At 64.3% G+C, this 24,099-nt stretch overlaps 1 protein-coding gene across 1 annotated transcript in view; it reads right to left on the reverse strand.

Moving 5' to 3' along the window:
- Positions 1-3,479: 3,479 nt before the first annotated feature.
- Positions 3,480-24,099, reverse strand: part of KMT2D (lysine methyltransferase 2D) — a 32,131-nt gene continuing 11,511 nt past the window's right edge. Inside the window, 38 exon segments of the mRNA XM_038752039.1 lie at positions 3,480-3,778; positions 3,916-4,024; positions 5,761-5,834; positions 5,994-6,279; positions 6,571-6,701; positions 6,790-6,926; positions 7,648-8,791; positions 8,888-9,012; positions 9,856-9,985; positions 10,075-10,214; positions 10,604-10,779; positions 10,942-11,017; positions 11,109-11,268; positions 11,389-11,556; positions 11,751-11,897; positions 11,997-14,429; positions 15,027-15,259; positions 15,349-15,415; positions 15,557-15,644; positions 15,767-15,890; positions 16,027-16,927; positions 16,929-17,829; positions 17,977-18,113; positions 18,242-18,424; positions 18,517-19,128; positions 19,130-19,463; positions 19,465-20,297; positions 20,450-20,500; positions 21,229-21,302; positions 21,388-21,629; positions 21,930-22,005; positions 22,098-22,259; positions 22,450-22,566; positions 22,706-22,771; positions 22,896-23,043; positions 23,395-23,519; positions 23,637-23,741; positions 23,877-23,999. Of these exon segments, the coding sequence (XP_038607967.1) occupies positions 3,686-3,778; positions 3,916-4,024; positions 5,761-5,834; positions 5,994-6,279; positions 6,571-6,701; positions 6,790-6,926; positions 7,648-8,791; positions 8,888-9,012; positions 9,856-9,985; positions 10,075-10,214; positions 10,604-10,779; positions 10,942-11,017; positions 11,109-11,268; positions 11,389-11,556; positions 11,751-11,897; positions 11,997-14,429; positions 15,027-15,259; positions 15,349-15,415; positions 15,557-15,644; positions 15,767-15,890; positions 16,027-16,927; positions 16,929-17,829; positions 17,977-18,113; positions 18,242-18,424; positions 18,517-19,128; positions 19,130-19,463; positions 19,465-20,297; positions 20,450-20,500; positions 21,229-21,302; positions 21,388-21,629; positions 21,930-22,005; positions 22,098-22,259; positions 22,450-22,566; positions 22,706-22,771; positions 22,896-23,043; positions 23,395-23,519; positions 23,637-23,741; positions 23,877-23,999 (11,231 nt within the window). The 3' untranslated portion in view covers positions 3,480-3,685.

Consider the following 24,099-nt stretch of genomic DNA (forward strand, 5'->3'; position numbering starts at 1 on the left):
TAAGCGCTTACTATGTGCAAAGCACTGTTCTAAGCGCTGGGGAAGAGGCAAGGTAATAAAGTTGTCCCACGTGGGGCTCACAGACTTACTCCTTATTTTCCAGATGAGGTAACTGAGGCACAGATAAGTTAAGTGACTTGCCCAAGGCCTCTCCTCCAGGAGGCCTTCCCAGACAGAGCCCCCTCCTTCCTCTGTCCCCCATCCCCCCTGCCTTACCTCCTTCCCCTTCCCACAGCCCCTGTATATATGTATATATGTTTGTACGTATTTACTACTCTATTTTATTTGTACATATTTATTCCATTTATCTTATTTTGTTAATATGTTTTGTTGTGTGTGCAGAGCACTGTACTAAGCGTTTGGGAAGTACAAGTCGGCAACGTATAGAGACGGTCCCTACCCGGCAATGGGCTCACAGTCTAGAAGGGGTAGAGTCCCCCATCCTAGTCCTCCCCTCAAATAATAATAATAATGACATTTATTAAGCGCTATGTGCAAAGCACTGTTCTAAGCATAGGGGGGCAGGGGGAATACAAGGTGATCAGGTTGTCCCACATAGGTCTCACAGTCTTAATCCCCATTTTACAGATGAGGTAACTGAGGCCCCAAATCCTACTCCATCTCTCTGTATATCCCAGTCCCCCCTCCCACAACCTCATACCATCTCTCTCCTATCCCAGTCTCCCCACCAAATAATAAGTATGGTACTTGTTATGCATTTACTACGTGCCAAGCACTGTTCTAAGCACTGGGGTAAGCTACAAGTTAATCAGGTTGGTTGGACACAGTCCCTGTCCCACATGGGGCTTGCACTCTATCTCCATTTTACAGATGAGGAAACTGAGGCCCAGGGAAGTGAAATGACTTGCCCAACTTGCCCAGGGTCACATAGCAGACATGTGGCAGGGTCAGGACTAGAACCCAGGACCTTTGGTTTTGTTCTCTGTCACCCCCTTCTAGACTGTGAACCCACTGTTGGGTAGGGACTGTCTCTATGTGTTGCCAACTTGTACTTGCCAAGTACTTAGTACAGTGCTCTGCACACAGTAAGCGCTCAATAAATACGATTGATTGATTGATTGATTGATTGATTGATGCCTGCACTGTACCCACTAAACCATGCTGCTTCTTATACCACCTCTCTCCACACCTCAGTCTCCCCTCCAACTCAATCCTTCACCCCCTGGGCATGGCAGATGCAAGCAAAAGGAGAGTGCTCATATTTAAAATGCTTTTTTTTTATTTGTCCTTTAAAAACAAACTTGGAAGAAGCAAAATCCAAAACTTGCCCTTTGCCTCTCGCAACATAAATTATGTACAGTTCTGGATGGTTTCTGATACAAAACATGCCACGGACGGGGTCGGGGAAGGGGACCATGTACTGGGCTGTTACCGGGACAAATCTCGCTGTACAGGATACACACAACACAGAAGCCCCCTACGGGGTCACCCCGGGGTGGGGGGGGTGGGGGGCATGTCTCTTTAGAAAAGGAGGGAGGAAGAGGAGGATGGGGGGGCACGTAGGTTGTAAAATGGAGAACTGAAGATTTGAGTATGTGCAAGTGGAGACCAACCCAATACAAACACGGGGTGGTGGGAGCAGTTATACAGGCGCGAGGGAACTTAGAAAACACGAACCCAGACCCACCAGGCCGCACACAGGGGGCAGGGAGGGGATGTGGGGGCTGTGTTAGAGTTTATAGAAAAATTAAAAACTGTATAAGGTTTCTTCACTAAAGGCTACAAGGACTAGCGGATACCTAGCGCTTTGCTGCCCGGGGCCCCACCAATGCCCCCCGGCCTGCCCTGCCGACTCGCTCGGTCTCCCGCTCAGACTGTCCAGTGGTTTCCATGGCAGCAGGGCCGGGGCTCCTCCGGTGAGGACCGCTGCTCTATTTACAGCTTTGCTCTGGGGTCTGGTGGGCCTAGGGGTGGCGACCGGGCCCGATACAGTGAGGAAGAGAACAGGAAGCAGCATTTGAAGTTTACGTTTGTCGTTCATGGCGTGTGCCCCCCCCCCCCCAAGCCCCCCGCACCCCCCGACCGGCCAATAAAACCCAAACCGAAAACAAACAGAACCGAATGGAGCCCGTGCCCCCACCCCCAGCCCGTTCCAAATGCTTCTTTAAAATAATAATTACAAAATGCCCTTGACCCCCGGCCCCAAGAGCCTTGACCTCTGGCTCCAGGGTTCCAGCCCCCCGAGAGGGAGCGGGGTGTGTGTGTATGGGGGGGGGGGCTGCTCAGGGGAAGCCGTTCGCCTGGAGAACGAGCTCGGGGGCTGTTTTGCTTTTGTGCGTTATAACAGAGTCCAACTATACAGCGGGGATGGGAGGCGCCCAGCCTCGGCCCCCCACCTCGCACCTCCCCCCACCTCACCTTACAGCAGTCGAGGCCCCGGCCTGGGGTGGGGGGGGAGGGGGGGAAGGGGTTTAGGGGAGGTGATGGACACAGGTGTGGCCTCTGCCCCGCCCCCCCCCCCATTTATAAACTGGTTTTGTAAAAAGAAAATAGATATATTTATATAGAATATATAAAGCACAAAAATTAGTAGTTTTACATTTGCTTTCCCCAGGAGTGAGGGTGGAGGGTCTTGCCGCCGGCCGCCCCCCTCCCACCCCTCCCGGGCCTGCGCGACTATGTACAATCCCGCGTATAAATAGATAAATACCCCCCTCCCCCACCCCGCACCGCTCCCACCCTCTGCCCCTTCCCTTCCCCGCCAGACCAGCAGCAGTTAGGTGGCGTGTGGGGTGGGGCGAGCTGACCCCTCCCCAAAGGAGAGGCTAGAGGGGGCAGGGGGGGCAGGAGGTTGAGTGGGGAAGGAGGGAGACCTCCCGCTTTGGGACCCCCCCTCAAGACTCAGGTGTCCCCCCCCCCCCCCGCTCTCCCCTGTCCCCCACTGCCACCCCGGCTTGTGGCTAAAAACAAAGATATTTATATATATCTATGTCTATATATATTTTTTAGTTTTTCCTTTTTCTCGCTCAGACTGGAGAGGGAAGGGTAAGAAGATGTGGGGTGGGGGGAGGGGGGGGGGCTCACATTTCAAAACAGCAAAAATTCCAACATTTAAATGAGGTAGGTGTGGGGGCGGGTCCCGTTGCCCGGCCTGGTTTGCTCACCCCGCCTGCCCGCCCGCCCGCCCGCCCGCCAGCCTTCCCCCTCCCCGCCCCGGGCACATCTCTTTCCCGTTTGCGTTGCGTTGGCCGGAGAGGAAACGGGGAAATGCGACGGAAAGGGAGACGGACACGGAGAGGAGACAGATGCAGAGAAAGAGAGGGGAGAGAGAGAAAAAGAGAAAGAGAAATGGAGGGAGGAAGCGGGGCAGGGCCCAGTGGGCAAAGTGGCTTGGCCTTTGGGATTGTCAAGCTTAGTCAAGTCTCTTTGAAGCCTTGCAGTTGGCTGGGGGAGGGTGGGGGGCAGCGGGGGTAGGGGTTGGGGGCTCCCCATCTCTCCGGCCCCCTCCCCCCCCCGGCCGGGGCTGGGCCTCCCCCGGCCCGCGTCCCCACCCCAAACCTGAGATGCCCAGTGGCTGCTTCTGTCCGGGGCCCGGGCGGCCCCTGCCCACGCCGGGGCAGAGGGGAGGGCCGGAGGGCCGGGACCGCCTGCCTCCGATCCAGGCGCCGGCTCCACTCCCGGGCCGGCCGCCTGCCCGCCCCCGATCCCTCGGACGAGGGGGTGCTCAGTTCATCCACTTGCGGCAGTTCCAAGCTCCGCAGTGACATGGGATCTTGTGCTGATCGTCCTCGAAGTCAAACTGATAGTCGTAGGTCAGCTGGGAGAAGGCGAGAGGGCGGGGGGGGGGGTGTCACTCAAGGGGACTGTCATCGCACGGGCCACTCCCCCCGCCCCAAGATCGCCCAGGCCTCGGGGGCAGCTGAGGTCTGCTGCCCACCTCCCCCACGCCCTCACCTCCTCTCCCTTGGGGATGCGCCGACTGGAGATGATGATGATCTTGTCCTCCTTGTCAAACGTCACCACCTCGGCCACACAGTTGGGGGCACACGAGTGGTTGATGTACCTGGGGGGCGGGCGGGGGGGCACAGCCACGGGTGGCATGGGCAGGGTTAGACCCCGAGCTTTGAGAAGCCCCGACCCCACACTCTAGCTCCTGGGCCCCACTACCCTTACTGAATTAATCACTGCTTATCTTTACGTTGGCCTAGTGGAAAGAGCCTCAATTGGGAGTCAGAGGACCTGGGTTCTAGTCAAGGCTCTGCCACGCATCTGCTGTATGACCTTGGGCAAGTCACTTTACTTCTCTGTGCCTGTTACCTCGTCATGTACCCGCGAGGACGTGGCAGTTTTTCTTTTTTTTAATGGCATTTGTTAAGCGCTATGTACAGAGCACTGTTCTAAGCGCTGGGGGGGGAATACAAGGTGATCAAGTTGACCCACGTGGGGCTCACAGTCTTAATCCCCATTTTACAGATGAGGTAACTGAGGCTCAGAGAAGTTAAGCGACTTGCCCAAGGTCACACAGCAGACATGTGGCGGAGTTGGGATCCGAACCCATGACCTCTGACTCCAAGACCGTGCTCTTTCCACTGAGCCACGCTGCAATTAAATCCTCTTGCCTCCTCAGACTTTGAGCCCCTTGAAGGACAGAAGTTGTATCCAAACTGATTAACCTGTGTCTTCCCCAGCACTTAGAACAGTGCTTGGCACACAAAGTAGTCGTAGTAATAATAATGATAATCATAATAATAATCAGAATGGCTTAGTGGAAAGAGCCTGGACCTAGGGGTCAGAAGACCTAGGTTCTAATCCTGAAGGTTCTAAGCCTGCTTGGGTGACTCCGGGCAAGCCTCTGAAATCCTCTGAGCCTCAGGTTCCTCATCTGTAAAATGGGAATTAATTACCTGTTCTCCCTCCCACTTCAACTGTGATCCCTATGTGGGACAGACATCGTGTCTGAACCGATTACCTTGTACCTTGGCACATAGTAAGGGCTTAACAAACACCATTATTGTCATCAATCACAATCGTTCCAGCAGTAAGCACAGCGCTTGGCACATATTAGGCACTTTTGATTACTGGCACTCTCCTCGACCTTTATGGTTTTGGGTTCCTCTTGTTTCGTTTTTCTTTATGTACCTGTTACCAGTTATATCCTCGCACCCCACCCCCATTCTTTTATAGGAGGCCTCTTCAGGGAGAGACCATTTAGAATAGTAACAGTAACTGTGGCATTGGTTAAGTGCTGACAACATGCCAAGCACTGTGCCTAGCACTTGGATAGATCAAGAATAATCAGAGCGGACACGTTCTCTGACCCTCCTGGGGCTCCCAGCATAAGAGAGATGGAGGACAGGCACCGATTCCACATTCTACAGATGAGGAAACTGAGGCCCAGAGAAGTGAATTGACTAGTCTTATGTCACCCAGCGGCAGCTAAGAACCTGGGTCTTCTGCCAACCGGCTCTTCCCCTGTATCCTGTCTCAGCGCCTAGTACAGTGTTCTACCTCGTATCTTCTCCCAGGGTTCAGTACAGTGTCTTGTCCTGTATCCCCTGCCAGAGTTCAGTATAGTGTTATGCCCTGAATCATCTCTTGATGCTCAGTACAGCACTCAGCCCCGAGTTCAGTATAGTGTTATGCCCTGAATCCTCTCTTGATGCTCAGTACAGCACTCAGCCCCGAGTTCAGTATAGTGTTATGCCCTGAATCCTCTCTTGATGCTCAGTACAGCACTCAGCCCCGAGTGGGTGGCTGGTAAATCCTCTAGCTCCTCCTGGGCACAGCGAGGACCCTCACCTGGCAGGACCACCAGTCAGCGTGGCATCGATCACGTGTTCGTTGTTGATCCGGAACATGTAGATGCCACGATTCTGGATGGGGGCAGAGGGAGGGAAGGCAGGTTTCAGGCCCGCGGGCACATACTGTCCGTCGCCGTGACGTATGCCCGCCCTCCATCCCCCAGCCAGCCAGGGGCCCCGGGGTGCCGGGGCAGGAATTGGGGTGGGGGGAAACGGGGGGGCAGGCCGCACCTGCTCCTCATAGATCTTCTCCCGCCGGTTGGCCACCTCGTTGCGGATGATGGTGCCGATGTACTCGATGACCATGGTGTGCTTCTCCAGGTCCTTGGCCGCATACAGTCCCAGGCCCTGGATCCTCGAGCGCGCCAAGTACACGTTGTTCTTCCACTCGGTGCGCAGGCGGCGGTACTGCGACGACTTGGAGTGCACGAACTGCTTGCTGTACGGCGTGTTGGTCTCTCCGGTGAAGGTGCTCTGGTACGCCTTGGACATGCTGGTGCTGTTGAGCGTGTGTGGCCTGGGGACAGGGACCCGTGTGTGCACGCGCCGGTCAGTCCCTGCCACCGCTGGCCTGGAAACAGGCGACCCTCTCTTCCCGTCAGACTCTTCTGAGGGTTTAGCCCACCACCGCAACCCGGGGAGGTGCTCAGGGGACCCCAACGATGATAAGGAAGCCCCAGGGAGGACACCGTGCCTCAGTTTCCCTCCCCCCAGGATCGGAAAGCGGGTGCATCGGGAGGGAGAGACCACCCAGCCGCCCCCCACCCGCTCTGGGCTCCTGCGACGCTGCCCCCTCCCCCAGGCAGACCGTTTGTAGTGGGTGAGGATCTTGGGTTCGGAGCGGGCACAGCCGGTGGGGTTGATCATGAGGGGCAGCTCCATGAGCGGGTGGCGGCCGTAGCGGAACAGGTAGTTGTGGCAGCTCTCCACACCAGGCAGCTGGGGGCACAGGGGTCACCTGTCTGGTCGGTCCATGCGCCCCCCACCCCGCCCCGAACCCCGCCCCCACCGCAGCCCCCTAGCATACCGACTCGGCGATGCGCAGCACGGCGTGCACCGTCAGCCCGAACAGCTCCTCGCCCTTCAAGTACTCGGGGAAGAGGCGTAGCATGCCCGCCTCCTGGCGCATGGCCGCCACCGGCCCGATGATTCGGTCCCACACGGCTGTGGGAAGCAAGGGAGGGCGTTGCCGTCAGGGGTTCCGCCCTGGCCCCTCCAGGCACCCCCATCTTCTTCCCAGTGCCCGCCTTCCAGCATCTCCACGGGGCCAACATCCTCTCTGTCTGACCTCCCCTCCCGTCTCCCAAGGGCCCCAGCAGGCCTGGGCATCGGGAAAAGCCAAAAGGGCAGCAAGGGACCGAGGGGAGGGGCCGAAGCCAGCAGGTGTTCGGGCGGGATGGACCAGTTTTGGGCAGAGAAGGTACAGCCCCCTGACTCGGGGGTTGGGGGGAACCGGGGAGGAATGCCTCCAAGGGCAGGAGGAGAGCGAGATCCGGTTGGGCTCTTGATCCCCCCCATCACCTCGGCAGTTCTCTTCGCCGCTTCTCTCCCCGAGACCCTTCCAACATAAGCTCGTTATGGGCAAGGAATGTGTCTGTTCATTGTTCTACTCTACTCTCCCAAGCACTTGGCACTGTGCTCTGTACACAGTAAGCGCTCAATAAATACAACTGAGGGAACTAAATATTGTTATACTGTACTCTTCCCTGGGCTTAGTACAGTGCTCCGCACACAGTAAGTGTTCAACAAATACGACCCACTCCCCGCCCGCCCGCTCGCTCCGGCCTCTAGCAAATGACTCTGTCGCTGGGTCCCTCCGCTCGGGATTCCCTGTCCACTCCGGGTGGCGGTTTGGGAGAAGCTGGGGCTGGGGGGCTGGGCTCACCCTGGGGCGAGGAGTCAGTGAAGACCAGGTCCTCCAGGCCCTGCTCCGTGACCTGCACTACAAACTCGGGGCGGCCGGCGCTCTCGCCGATGGAGCAACGGTAGCAGCAGCGCCGGTTGTTGGTGCGCAGGCTCCAGTAGAAGCGCGTGGCCTCGTAGCCCACGGGGTAGAGGGCCGTGGCGCTGTGGAAGTCGGCCAGCTGGTGGGGCAGCAGCTGGCCGATGGCGTGGAAGACGAGCCCGCCCACGCGAAACATGTGGAGCCGCTCGCCGCGCTGGATGATGCTGGCGATCTGCTTCACCTCGTCCCGCTCAATGTAGACGCGCCGGAAGACGGCGAAGGTGCCCAGCTCCTGCTCGCAGGGGCCCTTGACCTTGTGCAGCGGGCACAGCATGGTCTTGTCCTTGAAGAACATGCACTTGGCCCGGATGGCGCAGGCGAAGTGGTAGACACTGGGGCAGCGCAGCCGGTTGCAGCTGCCGGTGGCCCCGCTGCGCTGGCAGAGGGAGCAGCGGGTCAGGAGCCCGCGGTGCAGTGCCCCCTCCACGTTCATCAGGGCTCCGCCCTGCGTCTCGTACACCTCCGTGGACCACAGGGCACAGTTCAGGTGCACCCACAGGTCCAGGTCCAGGTTCAGAAGGCGGGCCGGCCCGTCCGTGGCCCCGTCCCCCTCCTCGTGGCAGAAACAGCAGCGCCGCAGATCGCGGGGGGGCTTGGCGGGGCGCAGGGCGCTGCCCAGTTGCTCCATGAACTCCGCCACCTCCCGCTCGCTGCCGCCCTCCGGCCGCCCGCCGCCCCCGCCAGCCTTCTGGATGGTGAGCAGCAGCCGCAGCCGCTTCCAGCGTAGGCCCTTCCACTTCTTCAGGCGTGGCAGGCGGGGGTCCTCAGGGGGTGGCTCCTCAGGGGGCCGGGCCCGGGGCTTGGGGCGGGCCACTTCGGGCCCGGGGGGCGAGGGGGTCGGGACGGCGGGCGGGGGCGAAGGGGCCGGGAGTTCGGCAGCCGGGGGGCTCGCGGGCGAGGGGGCGGAAGGCGAGGGGGGAGGTGAGGGCCCGTCGGGGGGCGGGGCCGACAGCTGCCGGACGTCCAGGTTGGAGACGTTGAGGGCGTAGCTGTGCTGGGCGGGCAGGTCTGGGGCCGGGCTCTCCTGGGGGCGGCAGGGCCAGGGGGCCGTCAGCCCTGGGTCTCCTCTATCCGTAGGTCCCCCTCCTCCTCCCCTCTACCCCCCTGCCACGCCGCTTACCTCCTTGAGGAGCCTCAAGATGTCCAGAGGACTGCGGAGGGCGTAGCCGGGCAGGATGGCATCAAACTGCTTCAGCCAGTCGCTGCCGCCTTCGGGGGGCTGCCCCCCAGAACCCTTTTCTTTCCCTGTTGTGGGGGGAGGGAGCGTCAGGGTCCTAGCCCCCATCTCCCTGGCCCTCCCTTCCCTCCCAGCTCCACGACCTCCCCCTCCCCCACCAGCTTTTTTTATGGTATCTGTTAAGCGCTTACTATGTGCCAAGCACCGTTTTAAGTGCTGAGGTAGATACTCTCATTCATTCTTGTCAATTGTATTTATTAAGCGCTGTGTGCAGAGCACTGTACTAAACGCTTGGGAAGTACAAGTTGGCAACACATAGAGACGGTCCCTACCCAACAACAGGCTCACAGTCTAGAAGGGGCAGACAGACAACAAAACAAAACATGTGGTCAGGTGTCAAGATACAAGATAATTGGGTTGGACACAGTCCCCTGTCCCACATGGGGCTCATGGTCTTCGTCTCCGTTTTGCAGATGAGGGAACCGAAGCCCCGAGAAGAAGTGGCTTGCCCAAGATCACACAGCAGACAAGTAGCAGAACTGGGATTAGAAGCCCCCCAGGCCCAGGCCTTATCCGCTAGAGAAGCAGCGTGGCTCAGTGGAAAGAACATGGGCTTTGGAGTCAGAGGTCATGGGTTTGAATCCCGGCTCCACCACAAGTCTGCTTTGCGATCTTGGGCAAGTCACTTAACTTCTCTGAGCCTCAGTTACCTCATCTGTAAAAATGGGGATTAAGACTGTGAGCCCCATGTGGGACAACCTGATCACATTGTATCCCCCCCAGCGCTTAGAACAGTGCTTTGCACATAGTAAGCGCTTAACAAATGGCATCGTTATTATTATTACTAGACCAGGCTTAACCCCACCGGCTCTCCCTTCCAAACACACCCGCCCCGCCCCCCGGTTTCTCACCGGCCCCCTCGGCGTCCCCCTTCTGTGGCTCGGGGCCCCGGCCGGGCGCATCCGGGAACAGCACCTCATACGAGTTGGGGATCTTCATGCTCAGCAGCTCGGCCACGGCCACCATCACCCCATTCAGGTTCTGGGCGGGGCAGGGGCCACGTCAGCCCCTGGTCCCCTCTCGCCAGGTCCCCCTCCCCCCCAACACCCACTGTACGCCCAGGCTCGCACCTTGGCAGCAGCGGCGGAGACGGTCAGCATGACGGACACCTCCCTCCCTTTGCTCTTTTCCCAGGCGGCACCGGTGGCCCCCGCCAGCTTCCCCGCCGACTCTGGCTCCAGGGGCCCGAACGGCTTGGCATCTGGGAAGACTGGATGTGGGGGGGAGGGGGAGAGGAGAATCAGGCACTGGGGAAGGGGAGGGCCTTGAATCCCAGAGCTGGAAGGGACCTCCTGGGGTCAACTGGTCCAGGCCCCAGTATCAAGACAAGCAGATGGCAACACCGCCCGAGGAAGACATTTGGCCACTGCTCTTGTCCAAGATGTGTGGGGCTGGGGAGACCACGCCTTCCTTGGGCGGTCTGTTCCCACTGATTGGTGGGGAAGGGAGAGATGCTGGGAAAGGGGCGGGGGGGTGATGTAGTTGGGACACGGTGGAAATGAGGGGTCAAGGGTCATCTCTGGGAGGTCCAGAACCAGAATTCCACTCGTCCCTCCCCTACCCGGCATGGCCCGACTGCATCGAGCCCTTTCCCCCTACCTGGGATGCTGGCCCGGGGGATGATGGGAATGACGGGGGACAGCGCTCGCTCCTCCCCATCCCTGCGACTGGGGCCCAGCGGAGGGAAGCGGGGAGCCTCCTCGCCCAGGACGCTCTCGGGGGACGAGGCTGGGACGATGCTGTCGGGGGAATCGCTCTCCTCGTCACTCTCCATCCTGGAATTGGGCGGAGAAAGCAGAGTGGTGGCGGGGGCAGGGAATGTTACTGGATCCCCAGAGTCCCCTGCACCTTGAACACCCCCTTGGGCCACAGTGCACAACTCGGGGGCATCGAGAGCTCCAGGCCCCACCGCCTCCCTAAAGAGGACGGACCCCCACCTGACGTCCTCGGTCTGGTTGTGGGGGGGAGTGGGCAGGGCCGCCAGCAGGTCCAGGTTCTTCACTTCGGGAGCGCCTGGGGAACGGAAGCGGGGGCGGGGCACAGGTCAGGGCGACTCTGGTCTGAGCCACCGTCCTCCCACCCCTAGCCAGGGGCCCCTACTCACCACCAGGCGCCCCATCCGGTTCCGGGGCCGGAGCCCCGTCCTTTGGCTGCTCCCCCAGCTCCTCGCCCGACGTGACGCCGTTCACCAGCTTCTGCTGCACCGAAGGAGGCGGGGTGGGTGGCAGCGAGGAAGGGGGCGTGGGTGGGTTGCTGAGGTTGTTCTGTGAGACGGGGAAGTAGCAGGGACTCTGGCAGCCGTCGGGGCTCCCCAGATGTCCAGAGGGAGGGTCGCCCTCCCCGCGCCCCACCCTCCACCTGCCCAGCACCCTCGGCCCCCTCACCTTGGTGAGCAGCTGGGAGTAGTAGTCGGGACCGGAGGCCAGGGCGGCACTGCCAAACGCACCCCGGAGCTGGCTGTGCCCGCTGACGGGGCAGCCGCTGCCAAAGGGCGCGAAGAGGCTGAAGTTGGCAGTGATGGCCGGCTCTGACAGTGGCAGCAGAGACAGCTCCTGGGGTGGGGTGGGGAGGAGGGCAGGCTCAGATGGCTAGGGCATCTTGGACCCCGCCCCTGGCACAGGGAACGGGAGGGCTTCTAGGAGGGCGGGGTGGTCTCAGGAAAGGGAGTTAGGGGAGATTTCTGATGAGTTCAGGATAAGAGTCTTGGGCAGGGGGCTTCTTGGGAGGGTCCAAAGGAGGGGGTCACCTGTTTAAGCTGCCTTAGCAGGGCCTCGCCGGACCGGGCCATGCCGCTGTCCTCTTTGCGCAGCTTCTTGCGAGAGCTGGCCACCCTGTCACCCACCTTCTGGACCCGCTTGGGTTTGGGTGTCCCTGGCTTCCTTGCCACCATGTCCTGTGCCAAGCATGCCCATGGTCAGGGTTATCCCCCACCCCAATGGGGCGGCCCCAGCCCTGGGCCTTCCCAATCACCCCCTGCCATGGCTCCACTCACCTCCTTGCTGCCCGGGATGACCAACAGTCTGGACTCCAGGCCGGCCCCCTTGGCTTCCGGGTGCCCGTTGATATCCGCCCGCAGCCCCTCGGCCCCGCGGCCCGGAGCCGGCTGCCCGTTCTTGGCCCGCAGCAGCTTCTGCAGGAGCAGGTGGCCGGCCTCGGACCGGGCGCCGGCCAGCAGCCCAGGGTGAGCGGCCCCCACGGGCTCCCCGTTGGCTTCCCGCTTAAGTGCCTGGGCCCCCAGGGCGCATGGCTCCTCCCGCGGCTCCTGCTTGATGGTGAAGCGCAGCGGCTCCGGGCCGCCCCGGCCACCGGCCGGACCCGCCTCCCCGGCTGGGGGCTCCACATTGTCCCGGGACCCCTGGAGCTGAGGTCCGGCAGGTGAAGGGGGCAGGGCGGTCCCCGCTGAGAGCTCCAGGGGTGACGGCCCTGGGGCCTTTTGGGGCTCGGGCTGGCCCGGGGGAGGCAGCTGGGGGCTGGGGGGAGGCGGCTGGGGGGAGGGTCTCTTTGGCTCTTGAGGGCTGGGCACGAGTGGAAAGCCCACAACTGGACCCCCGGGGGAGGCTCCTTGTGGGGTGGGGAGCCTGGGAGATCGTGCTTCCGGAGGGGGTCCAGGCTGGGCCCCAGGGAAACCCCCGGGCGGCAGCAAGGCCGGACTGGGTGCGGCAGGTGGGCATGGGCCCTGACTCTGCTGCTGCTGCTGCTGTTGCTGCTGCAACTGCCGCTGCAGGAGTAAGGCCTGGAGCTGCTGCTGCTGCTGGGGGCTCAGGTGCCGCAGTTGGGGGTTTCTGGCCAGCACGCCCTGCAGCTGGGCCCGCAGCTGCTGCCCTGCAGCCAGTCCACCTCCTGGCCCCATCAGGCCCAGTCCGGGGGCTGGCTGAGGCTTGGGAGGCTGTAGAGGCCGGGGAGGGCCTGGGGGCTGCTCCCCCAAGGGGCCCGGGGCCAGAAGGTGGGGTGGGGTCTCAGCGGGTGGATGTAACCCCGGGACCCTTGGTGGGGGCTGGGTCTGCATCTGTAGGGGGCTGGGCTGGGCCGGGGGCAGGAGGAGATGAGCGTCGGCCGGGAGCGGGGGCTTCAGTTCGGCCGGCTCCGGGGCCAGGGGACCCGGGGCGGTGCCCGGGGCCTGCTGGGGTCCCTCACTGCCCTCGGGGCCTGGTGGCACCTCAGTCCCAGCCTGCTCCTTGCCCGTAAGCCCCAGGAGGAGGCCCGGGACCACGGCTCCGGGGACGGGAAAGTGCTGGAGCGGCTTGGCAGGGCCCAGGTGGGCCGGCTGGGCCGGCTGTGGGGGTTGGGGCAAGGACTGCTGAGGGAGGGCGTGGGTGGGTGGCGGGGGCAGGAGCTGCTGTTGCTGCGGGGGCAGCAGAGTCCGGCTCTGGCCCGAGAGGCCCTGCGGTGGCGGCTGCTGCGGCGGCTGCTGCTGCGGTCCCAGTTTGGGCTGCCCGCCTAGAGGTGCCAGTCCCTGCTGCAGGTGGGCGAGGCTACCCAAGGCCCCCTGCTGCTGCTGCTGCTGCTGCTGCTGCTGCTGCTGGGTCAGAACCAGCCGATGGCTCATGAGGCTCTGGGCCTGCTGCACCAGCTGAGGGGATCCCAACCCCCGAGGCTGAGGGGGAGCCAGTAACACATGCCTCTGAGCACCCAGTCCTCCGGTATGCGGCTGTTGCTGCTGCTGCTGCTGTTGTTGTTGCAACGCTGCCACCTGGGCTGGGCCCAGCATGCCCGTGGGGGTAGGGGGTGGCTGGGGGGACAGCTGCTGTACCAGGAGGCCCTGGTGGCTGCCCGGGGGCAAGAGTCCTTGCGGCTTAGGACCCAGGGTCTGGCCCACAAGGCCCTGTTGCTGCTGCTGTTGCTGCTGCTGCTGCTGCTGTAGGGCCACCTGGTTCAGGAGGAGTTGTTGCTGTTGCTGCTGCTGGTGCTGCAGTTTCTGGGCCAGCTGCATGCGCTGCTGCTGCATCTGCATCTGCCGCTCCTGCAGTAGCCGCCCGTCAGCCCCCAAGCCACGCAGAGCCGGGTTCCCTGGGAAGAAGGTGCCCGAAGGGCCGGCCAGCGCTCCGCTCATGTGAGCTGCCTGGTGCTGGTGCTGCTGTTGCTGCAGGTGCTGCTGCTGCTGCAGGTGCTGCTGCTGCTGCAGGTGCTGCTGCTGCTGCTGCTGTTGGGCTAGGGCCGCGCTGAGGAAGGGCCCGCCAGGCTGGCCGGGGAGAGTCAGTCCCCCGGGGGGCAAGCGCAAGCCGCCCGCCTGCCCACCTCCAGGGGGTCCCTGCGGCGGGGGCTGCAGCCCGGGGCCGGGGAGGAGCTGGCTCGGGAGCTTGGTCAGCATGCGGGGGCTCTGGGAGGGGCCGGGGGCCAGGGCGGCCTGTTGCTGCTGCTGCTGTTGCTGCTGCTTGTTCCGATACTCGGCCATCAGGTTCGTGTGCTCCTTCTGCTGCTTCCGGACCTGGAGGGGGACAGTGCAGGGGCAGGTCAAGTTGAAACTGCTCGTCTCTCCTCTGTGAACCCCGAGTCCAGAGACTGTGTCCAACTAGATTCACTTGTAGCCATCCTAGTGCTTAGTACGGTGCCTGGGCCATAGTAAGTGCTTAACAAGTACCACGATCAGTATTATCATCCTCATCGGCCTCTCCCACCCGTCCCTCGCCTCAGCTCGAATTGAGCAGGGAGGCGGCGCTGGGGAACGAGGGGGCCGAGTGGACAGATTGGGGGAGGCAGGGAGGAAACAGAGAATAGACTGTAAAGTCCTTGAGGCGGGAATTGTGCCTACTAATCCACCATCCTCAGTACCTTGCAGACAGTCAGCGCTTCACGGTACATCGAGATGAGTGGAAGGAAGCAATCGATCGTACTTACTGTGTGCAGAGCACTGTACTGCGCGCTTTGGAGAGGACGATACAACAGACGCATTCCTATCCCACAATGAGCTTCCCATTTAGAGAAAGGAGGGTTTAGAGGGGAGACAGCAGGGGCTGAGCGGGGTTGGATGAAGGCCGAAGGGCGGGGAGGACAGCGGTGGAGGGGATCCCCTGCCCCGGCTCACCTGGTCCAGCTGCTTCTGGATCTTGCTCTGCTGCTCAGTGACCAGCTTCAGCTTCTCAGCGTCGGCCTCGGGAAACTCCCGCCCGGCCTTCTTGGCGGTGCGCTGCTTGGCACACAGCGCCTTGCGCGATTTGCGGTGCACCCCGATCTGCTCCTCCAGCACCTTCAGCTGCATCTGCAGTAGCTGTTGCGTGTGGAACAGCCACTCCTCATACTGGCGCTGGTCGGCCTCGTCTGCGTGGGGGTAGAGAGGGAGAGGGTCAGAGCTGGCACACACACACACTTCTTGCCAGCCCCCGCCCCTCCAGCTCCCTGCCACTTACTGATGACGCCCTGCGCAAAGGTGGGTGGGGTCGGACGACCCTGGGAAGGATCTCCACCGCTGCGCTCCTGCCCGGGGAAAAGCCACTCAGAAGTCGACCGCGCCCGCCCCGTCTCCCACCCCGAGGCTGCCCCCGACCCCACCCCTGGGCTCCTTGGCTCCAGGCCTGGCACTCCCTGACCCGAGTGGGTATTCCCGGGCCTGCTCACCTGCCCGCTACCAGCCGCCACGTGGTTTTGCAGATCGGTGCCGACTGGGGCCCCTGACAGCCGCTGAGCCAGGAGGGACACCTGTTGCCTGGAAGTGGGAAGGACCCAGAGAGCGAGGATGAGGGCGGAGATGGGATGGAATGAGGCGACGTGGAGAATGAGGTCATGGGTTCATTTGTGTGAATGACTGCGGGTGTCACACCCCGGTACCTGCTCATGCCGGGCGCCACGCCGATGCTGCCCTGCGCCATCACCTTCTTGATGCCCTTCAGGGCCACCATCTTGGCCTTGGCAATGGGGTCGATGATGTCTTCGGCAGCAAACTTGTCCAAGTCTAGTGGGGAAGGCGGGAGATTAGAAGCTAGGCTCGACCTCCCCCACCCCCACACTCCCTGCCACCCGTCCCACCGGTCCGGTCCCTGCCCCGTAAGAGTCCGGGCATTAGAGTCCCCGGTTCAGCCAGAGGGTACCTGTGTCAGGGAAGAAGCTGTTGGCCAGTTGCTGCTGCATGGCCAGCTGCTGCGGCTTCATGCCCATCGAGGGGGGCACCGAGCCTAGGGGCTTCTGGGCCAATGCCGGCTGTGCGCTCTGCTGGGGCGCCAGGCCCGCCGGGCCCCCGTGCTGCCCGCCCAGCAGGTGCGCCTGGGCGGGGGGTCCCAGAGTCATGGGGGGCGCCAGGCGCTGCTGCAGGGGATGTGGGGGCGGTTGGCCGGCCATCATCGGGGCTGCCAGCCCGGGCTGCCGAGCTGCCAAGCCCAGTGGGAGCTGCTGGGGGGGACCAGCCAGGCCTGGGGCCGGGCCCTCCGGTGGCAAGGGCAGGGGCTGGGCAGGGCCGGGGGCCGCCAGCAGCGGGGGTGGGGGCTGCAGCTGGGCAGAGAGCTGCTGCTTCTTCTGCAGCTCCTTCTTCTCATGTTCCAACAGGTCCTCGATGAGGAGCGGCAGCTCACTGGCCACCAGCGAGCTGTCCATCTTGTCCAACTCGTCCCCCGTCTCTGGGGGCCCGCCCGGGAGCCCCAGGGCCCCGCTCTCCAGCTCAAACTTCTCCAGCAGGGAAGGGCCCCCCAGCGGGGTGCCCAGGGGACTCGGCGGGAGCAGCCGGGCCGGGGGGGCGCCTGCGGGCCCATGGTTGGCATAGCCGCCCGTGCCCAGCTGGTTGTCCCGGGCCCCCAGGAGGCTCTGGCTGGGCTTCAGCCCCAGGGCCAGTGGGGAGGGGGCCGGGGTCGAGGCGGGGGGGTCGGGCCTGGGGGCGGCCGTGGTGGTGAACTGGCACGGGGAGGCCTGGGGCCCGCCTTCCTCAAGCTTGGGTTGCACCTGGGAGGGCGGCGGGGGTGGGGCCGGGCGGCGGGACTCGGGTGGCCGTTCCTCGGGGGCGGGTGGGGTGGGGGGGGGCGCCCCGCAGCAGGGCCTCGCGCTCCGCCTTCTCGTTGGCTGACTCCACCAGCCGCAAGTGCTCGTTGAAGATGTCTTTCTTGTCACCAGTGTCCAGCTCGGGGTCGGTGTAGGCCAGCAGGTCGAACTCGTCACCATTCAGCAGGTCATCCAGGTGCGGGTCGTTGGTCTCCAGGTTCCCCAGGGTCCCCAGGGTCCCCAGGTCATCATCCCCCTTGGCCACATCCACGCCCAGGCCCAGCTGGGCCAGCTCCTCGTCGTCCTCCAGGGCCTTATGGGCATCAAAGTCATCCTCCAGCTCAGACTCCTCACAGGGCAGCCGCCCGGCCTCCAACACCAATGGCGGGCGACCGGGGTCTGGGCCCGCGGGCGGGGTGGGGGCCGGCGGGCGCAGGTTGGGGGCAGGCTCGGCCGAGGGCGGGGCGGGAGGAGCCGGGGGCCTCGGGGGCAACGGGCCGGGCAGCGCCAAGGTCCGCAGCCCATCGGGAGGCAGGCGAGGCGGCTCCTCGCCCCCAGGGAAGAAGCGGGCTCGCGGCATGGGGCCCTGCAGGGCGTAGGGGGCACCCCCCAGCCCCGGCCCCTTCTGCACATTGTGCCGCAGCTCGATGAACTGGGCGGGGCCGGACGGACCGGGCGCCGGGTCCCCGCAGCCGGGTGGGCGGGCCGGGATTCCCACCAAGGGGTCGCCCTGAGTTGGGCGGCCCAGCTCGGGGCCGGGCGGCTGGGTGAAGCGACTGGGCATGGCGAGACGCATGGAGGCCACGGACTGTTGCTGCTGTTGCTGCTGCTGCCAAAGCTGCTGTTGCCGTTGCTGCTGCTGCTGGGCCAGGGAGCCCGGGTAGGTTGCCCGCGAATAGAAGCTCTGGGAGCCACCGACCAGTTGCCTGGACAGCAAGTGATGGTTAGGCCTCAGGGGCCCGGGTGGAGGAAGGGAAACAGTCAGCGGAGGGAACGCCCACGGCTGGGATGGGGGCCGGGGTTGAGGAGGGAGAGGGAAGATAGGGCCGTAAGGGGACGCCGGCTCGGCTCACCTGCTGTTCATGTCCAGGGCGGAAGGTGTGGCTGGGGGGGCCGGGCGGCCCAGGCGCTCGTCGGGGCTGAAGCCCGGAGCCCCCAACACCGAGCTGCCCAACTTGCCAGGGGCCAGTGGCCCGAGGCTGCCCTTATCCTGTGGCCAGGAGAGAGGAGTCAGGGGAGCAGGGAGGAGGCCGTCCCCACCCCCTGCCACTTCACCACCCCTCAACCGCTGCCCACCACCCCCAGGGGGGGCTGGGGGTGTTTGCTCGGCAGGCTCACCTGCACCCCGGGGTAGGGGGCGGGACCACGGCCCAGCTGTTCGAAGGCTGGGTTGCCCGGTTCAGGGCCCCAGCCGCCCGCTGCCACTGCCGCCGCCGCAGCCGCCGCCGCCGTCTCCTTCTCCTGCCTCAGGCTATTCCGCTGCATCTGCTGCCGGATCAGCAGCTCCCGCAACCGCTGGCGCTGGGGGGCAGGGGAGCACATGGAGGGGGTCAGCAGCCCCACCAGGACCGGGGGTGGGGGGCGCCCAGCTACCGGCCTTCCCGTCTGCTCACCTGGCGCTGCTTCTCCAACTCCGTCTGGCTCATGCCGGCCAGGCTGGGATCCTGGCCCACCGAGGGCAGTTCGGGGCCTGCCAGGGGGCTGCCCAGCCCGGCCACCGGCTCCTCCCGCTTATCGGCTGGCGATGCCAGGCCCGGCCGCGGCGGGGCGCCGTGGGACAGGTAGGGCAGGGACACGTCGGGCGTGGGCAGGACCGAGGGTGGGCGCGGGGGGCCCGGCCCATAGCCTTCGCCCGGCCCCAGGGGCCCGCCCGCCGGGTGAAAGCCGCACGAGGCCGTCCCCGGGTAGCTGGCGCTCTGGGGCTTGCTCGGGGCGGGGGCAAAATGGCTGTTAATCCCGTGAGGAGGGGGAGGGAGGACGGGGGCCCTCAGCGGGGGTTCACCCGCGGCCTGGGGGAAGGTGAAACGCATGGGCGCAGGACCCCCCGGGAAGACCCCAGCCCCGGGGGAGCGGGCAAAGGCTGGGGCGGAACCCCCAGGGCCCTTAGCCTGGGGCTCGCCGGGCAGCAGGCCAGGCGGGAAGGAGCCGGCCGCCAGCGGGGTGTGGGAGAGGGGCCCGGGTTTGAAGGCGGGCCCGGCGGAGGGGTCTGGCTGGGGCCGGGGGGGGCTTGTGCAAGGGGGCGAAGGGGTCCCGCGAGTGAGGCCGAGAAGGCGGGCGCGAGTAGGGGTCCGGGGACTGAAAGCGAGGGGTGACGGGCGATGGGCAAAAAGCCTCGGCCGACAGGGGCCTTGGGGTCAGGGGCGACTGTGAGCTGGACTGCGACTGGGGGCTGGCGGGCACGCGGGAGAAGGGGTCAGAGGGCAAGGAGCGGGGCGGCAGAGCACAGCAGCCCTCGGTCGGTGGGGGCCGGGGCGTGAGCGGGGGCTGGGCGTAGGGGTCTGCCGGGTAGGGCCCGGAGGGGGCCGGGCGGTAGGGGTCAGCGTGGCCGGGGGGCGAGGGGGGCCGGGGCCTGCTCCGGAGGCCTCAGACCCAGGCCCGGGCTCTGGGGCTCTACCTGAGACGCCCGGGGGGTCAGCGGGGCTTTGAAGACATCGGGGACCTTGAGCTCTGGCCCACCCAGGGCGGGGCCGGAGGAGGAGGAGGAGGAAGAGGGTGAGTCCGCGAAGGCCAGGCCGGGTGGCCCATAGCCCGGGGAAACTGCGCCCAGTTCCTCCTTCTTGACTTCGGGGGCCCGGCGGGGCTCCCCAAAGGGTGGGGGCGAGCGCAGGGGCTCAGCCCCCCTGGGGCTGCCAGGCCCCACCAAGTTGTCCAGGGAGGGGCAGCGGGGCTTGAGGAAGGGGTCACCTGGGACCGACTGGGGGTGGGGCTGGAGAAGGTGGGGGTGAGGGGTGCCCGGCGGGGTGGGGTGGAAGTCGGCGGGGTGGGGGCCGGCTGAGCGGAGGACACCCCCCAGGGGAGGAGGCTGTCCGGGGGTGCCGGCGGGCGTGGGGCCGGGGCAGGGGGGATAGGCCGGCGGGAAGCGGGGCTCCGGGCCAAAGGCTTGGGGGGCCAGGCCGAAGGGGTCCTGCGAAGGCACTTGAGCAGACAGCTGGGGTGGGAGTTTGAGGAAGAGCTCGGGGGATTCGGGGCCGGGCCCCGCGCCCGCCGGCGGCTTCAGGAACCCGTCCGAGGAGGTAGGGAGGCCGGTGCCGGCGGCGGCGAGGGGTCCGGGGTCCGGGGGCGAACTGGCCAGCACCCCGGGCTGGGGCGGCATACGCAGGTGCAGGGTTGGCCGCTCCCCCTTGCGGACCACCTCCCCCGCCTTGCTCTGCTTGCTGATCTGGCTCTCTGCCTGCTACAGGGGACAAGGGCGGGCGAGGGGAGAGGGGCGAGGTGTCAGACCCGATGGGCCCGGGAGCCCTGCTCCCCTGGCGGCCCTCCTCCTCTCGCCCCCGACACTCTCAGGTGTCTCCCCTCCAAGAGCACACCCGGGGCCTCCTCACTGACCTTCTGCACCTTGCTGATCCGATGAGCTGCCCGGTTATCTTTGGCCTTTTGCTGGGAAAGTAAAACCAGGTTTTATCAACCCTGGAGGCCACAGCTAAAATCCCACCATCCCCGCAAGCCAGTCCCCCAGCCCCAACTCAAACCCTCCCCACCCAATCTATTAATGGTATTCATTGAGTACCTACAAGATGCAGGGCACTCAAACCCTCCCCACCCCATCCATCACTGATATTCACTGAGTGTCTACTGGATGCAGGGCACTGTACTGAGCACCTGGGAGAGTTCTCCCTCCTACTTACACCGTGAACCCCATCTAGGACTGGTTTGGAGCCTGACCTGATTATCTTATGTCTTGATTATCTTACGACCTTATATCTTATGTCCCCCAGTGCTTAGCACTGTTCTTGGCACAGAGAAAGCGCTTAAACTCCACCATCATAATGACGAGTAGGTAGACGTGACCCTTGCCTTCAGGGAGCTTACTCGCCCACCTCCGCCTCGTGATTGGGGTATTTGTTAAATGCTTACTATGTGTCAAGTACCGCACTAAGCGTTGGGGTGGATACAAGACCACCAGGTGGGAGACAGTCCCTGTCTCACATGGGGCTCACAGTCTAAGTACGAGGGAGAACAGGTACTGAATACCCATTTTTGCAGATGAGGGAACTGAGGCCCAGAGAAGTGAAGTGGCTTGCCCAAGGCCACAAAGCAGACAAGCGGCGGAGCCATCTCATGCTCAGCCCCCCGGCCACCCCAGCTGCTGGGACCCCGCCCCTCACCAGGTAGGGGGCTTTGTCCGTGGCTGGGACCTTTCTCCAAAGCTTCATGATCTGCTTGCAGCGGCTGGACCAGTCTGGAGGACAGAGGACAGAGTGAGCCCCCCACCCCGGCCCGGCCATGCCCACCCATCCTCCACCCCCGCCCGCCTCAGCGGTTACCTGGGTAATCCTGCCGGAGGTTGGGGAAGTTGAGGTTGGCGTAGAGCACGGGGGAGATGGTGGCCAGCTGGCCCAGCTCTTCGTCCTTCTCCCAGCGCTGCAGGCTGCGCTGGTTGTAGGAGAGGCTGTCGCCCTCGCTCTCCGTGGTGGGCGTGGTGGGCGTCGAGGGCGTGGTGCCCCCTGAGCCCGTCCAGGGGCTGTCTGGCTCTCCGGGCTCCGGGCTAAAGAAGCCCCCGCGCTCCCTGGGGCGCAGGGGCAGAGGGTCACGGGGGAGGCGGTGGTTCCGAGCCTCCCATCCGCAGCCCTGGTCCTGAGCAGCGAGACTCCCACCCCCATTAATGGCTGAGGTTGGGGGGATGGGACGGGAGGGGAGGGCAGGGGGAAACGGGAGAGCAGGGGGCTGGGGTAACTGCAGGTGCAAGTGAGGATGAAAGCATGGGGTTGGGGCGGGAGCAGGGATGAGGGAGCAGGGCACAGCAGCCAGCCCAAGCAAGATTAGATGGAGGCACCTGGGGGGTGGCAAAGGAGGCTGAGATACCCACCTGCTATCAAGGAACGGGGACTGGCAGAGCCCCGGGTAAGAGTCCATGGAGCCAGGGGTGCCCAGCGGAAGCCCAGCTGTGGGAGGAGACAGCCGGGCAGAATAAGAGAGCCGGGGGTGAGTCTCGTCCCAACCCCCAGGCCCGGCCTCCCGGCCCCCCGCAACTCACTTTGCAAGAAGGGCCTCTGCTGCAGGGGAGTGCGGTTGCCATCCAGGCTAGGACCACCGCCGCCCCCACCTCCGCCGCTGCCACCGAGCTGCTGCTCCCGCTCAGAGCCCAGCACGTCCTTGAACAGCTGCTGCAGGTCCTTCGACTCCATCTTGGGCAGCTCTGGAGAGGGTGGGGGGAAATCTGGGGCACGCCGGGGGGGGAGAACTAGGGCACGCCGCTGGGGGGACAACTGGGGCACGCCGGGCGGGAGGGAGGGAAGCGGGGAGGGCGGTCCAGGGTGTGATACTCCGGACCCAGCCGAGGGGCGGAGGGGACCAGAGTTTGGGCCAAGCCCAGCATTCTCTCTCACCTTCGGTGGGGATCCGGTCCAGGTCAGAGCTGAGAGGCCCCTCCCCATCCCCTGGCGAGCCGGGCTTTTCCGTGTCGCTTGGAGCCGGCGAAGCCTTGAGGCCTCCATCATCCGGCCCTATGGGGAGGACGGCTGATCGGTCACAGTCCGTTTTAGGGGACGGCCACGAGAAACACCGAGCCCACCGAGACCCAGCAGTCCAGGCTGCCCCAGCGGACTCCCAGCCCGGACCCTTTCCCACCCCTGGGGCCAGCACCTGGGGTCTCGGCCTGCACGTCAGGACCCCTGGTCTCCTCGTCTGGGCCATCAACTCCGTCTTCTCCTGCAGAGGGGAGGTAGGTCCCCAGCCCGGTCACAAGATCCCAAGATCACACCTTGCCTCCCTCACCCGACTCAGGACTGGACTTCTGCTCCCCCCAGCCCCTTCCCTCCTGTCCCCAACTCACCCTTCTGGGCGGCGGGGGTCTCCTTCCCGTCGGGACCAGTGTCACCTCTGGCCTTGGGGCCGCCGGGCCCAAAACCGGGCCGCCCTTCCCCGGCGACCTGCAGGGCCTTCCGACTCAGGTCCAGCAGGGCCTTCCCGAAGAAAGCTTCCTGCAAGGGCGGCAGGCGGGCATCACTGTCTGCCGAGTCCCAGTCCCGTGCCCGGATCCACACCCGGGAGCCCAGGGCCAGGACCTGAGGCAGCCCAAATCAGGCCCCAGGTATGTGGGGCCACAGCCCAGGCCTGCGAAACTTTCGCTCAAGGTGGATGGGCCTACAAGCAGAGCTAGATATGCAGACACTTTCCCACATTTTGCAACCTTCTCGGGGTCTCCCAGGACGACCGACCCGGGGGTGGGACCTCCCGGGACTACCCAGGCTTACAGCCCTGAAGTGGCCCAAGATAGAGTGCGGCCAGCCTGAGCCCAGGCATCACCATCTTCCCGGTCCACCCCGGATCACCTGCAGGTAGGCGGGGAACATGTCCTCCAGTTTGCTTTTCTTCCGCCCTCGCCGCTTCTTCTTCTCGTCTCCCTCGGCCGCGCTCTGCTCCGCGGCGCCTTCCACAGGCAGGTCGGCGGCCATGGCTGGGGAGGGCGAGTGGCGAGGCACGAGGTGTCACCCAGGTCTCGGGACGGAGGCCGTGTGTCTGCTCCTCCCGTGGACCACGCCTTGCCCCCTCCCCAGGCCGCCCGCACGCTCACCCTCATCAGGCTGAGCCTCCACGCTGAGCACTTCCGCGAGGGCCGCCGGCCCCTTCTTTAGCCGCGTGTGGGACTTGCGCTGCCGGACCATGAAACCACCGATGCCTAGGAGGGCGGGAGATGATGGAGGTGCGGATATGACAGAGGGCCCCCCCTCAACCACCACACCCCCTCACCAGAGGCCCTCCTCCCGCTCCCACCAGCGTCTCCGGCTCTGCCCCCGTCCCCATCCCCTCTCACCGGGGCGATAGGGCTTCCGCTTGCGTTTCTTGACATCATCAATCTCCTCCTTGCCTGGGTCCCCGTCGGGGCTGGCCAGAGCCTCCAGCTTGATCTCGCACTCCATATGCTCCACTGTGGCCCCTGTAGGCAGGGAGGGATGGAGCCAAACGGGGATGGGGGAGGGCCGGGCCAAAGCAAGAGTCCGCCCCAAGCCCCAGCCCCCCAGGATCAGCCCCTTTGG

The sequence above is a fragment of the Tachyglossus aculeatus genome, chromosome 10 (genome assembly GCF_015852505.1).
Source record: "Tachyglossus aculeatus isolate mTacAcu1 chromosome 10, mTacAcu1.pri, whole genome shotgun sequence".
NCBI lineage: Eukaryota > Metazoa > Chordata > Mammalia > Monotremata > Tachyglossidae > Tachyglossus > Tachyglossus aculeatus.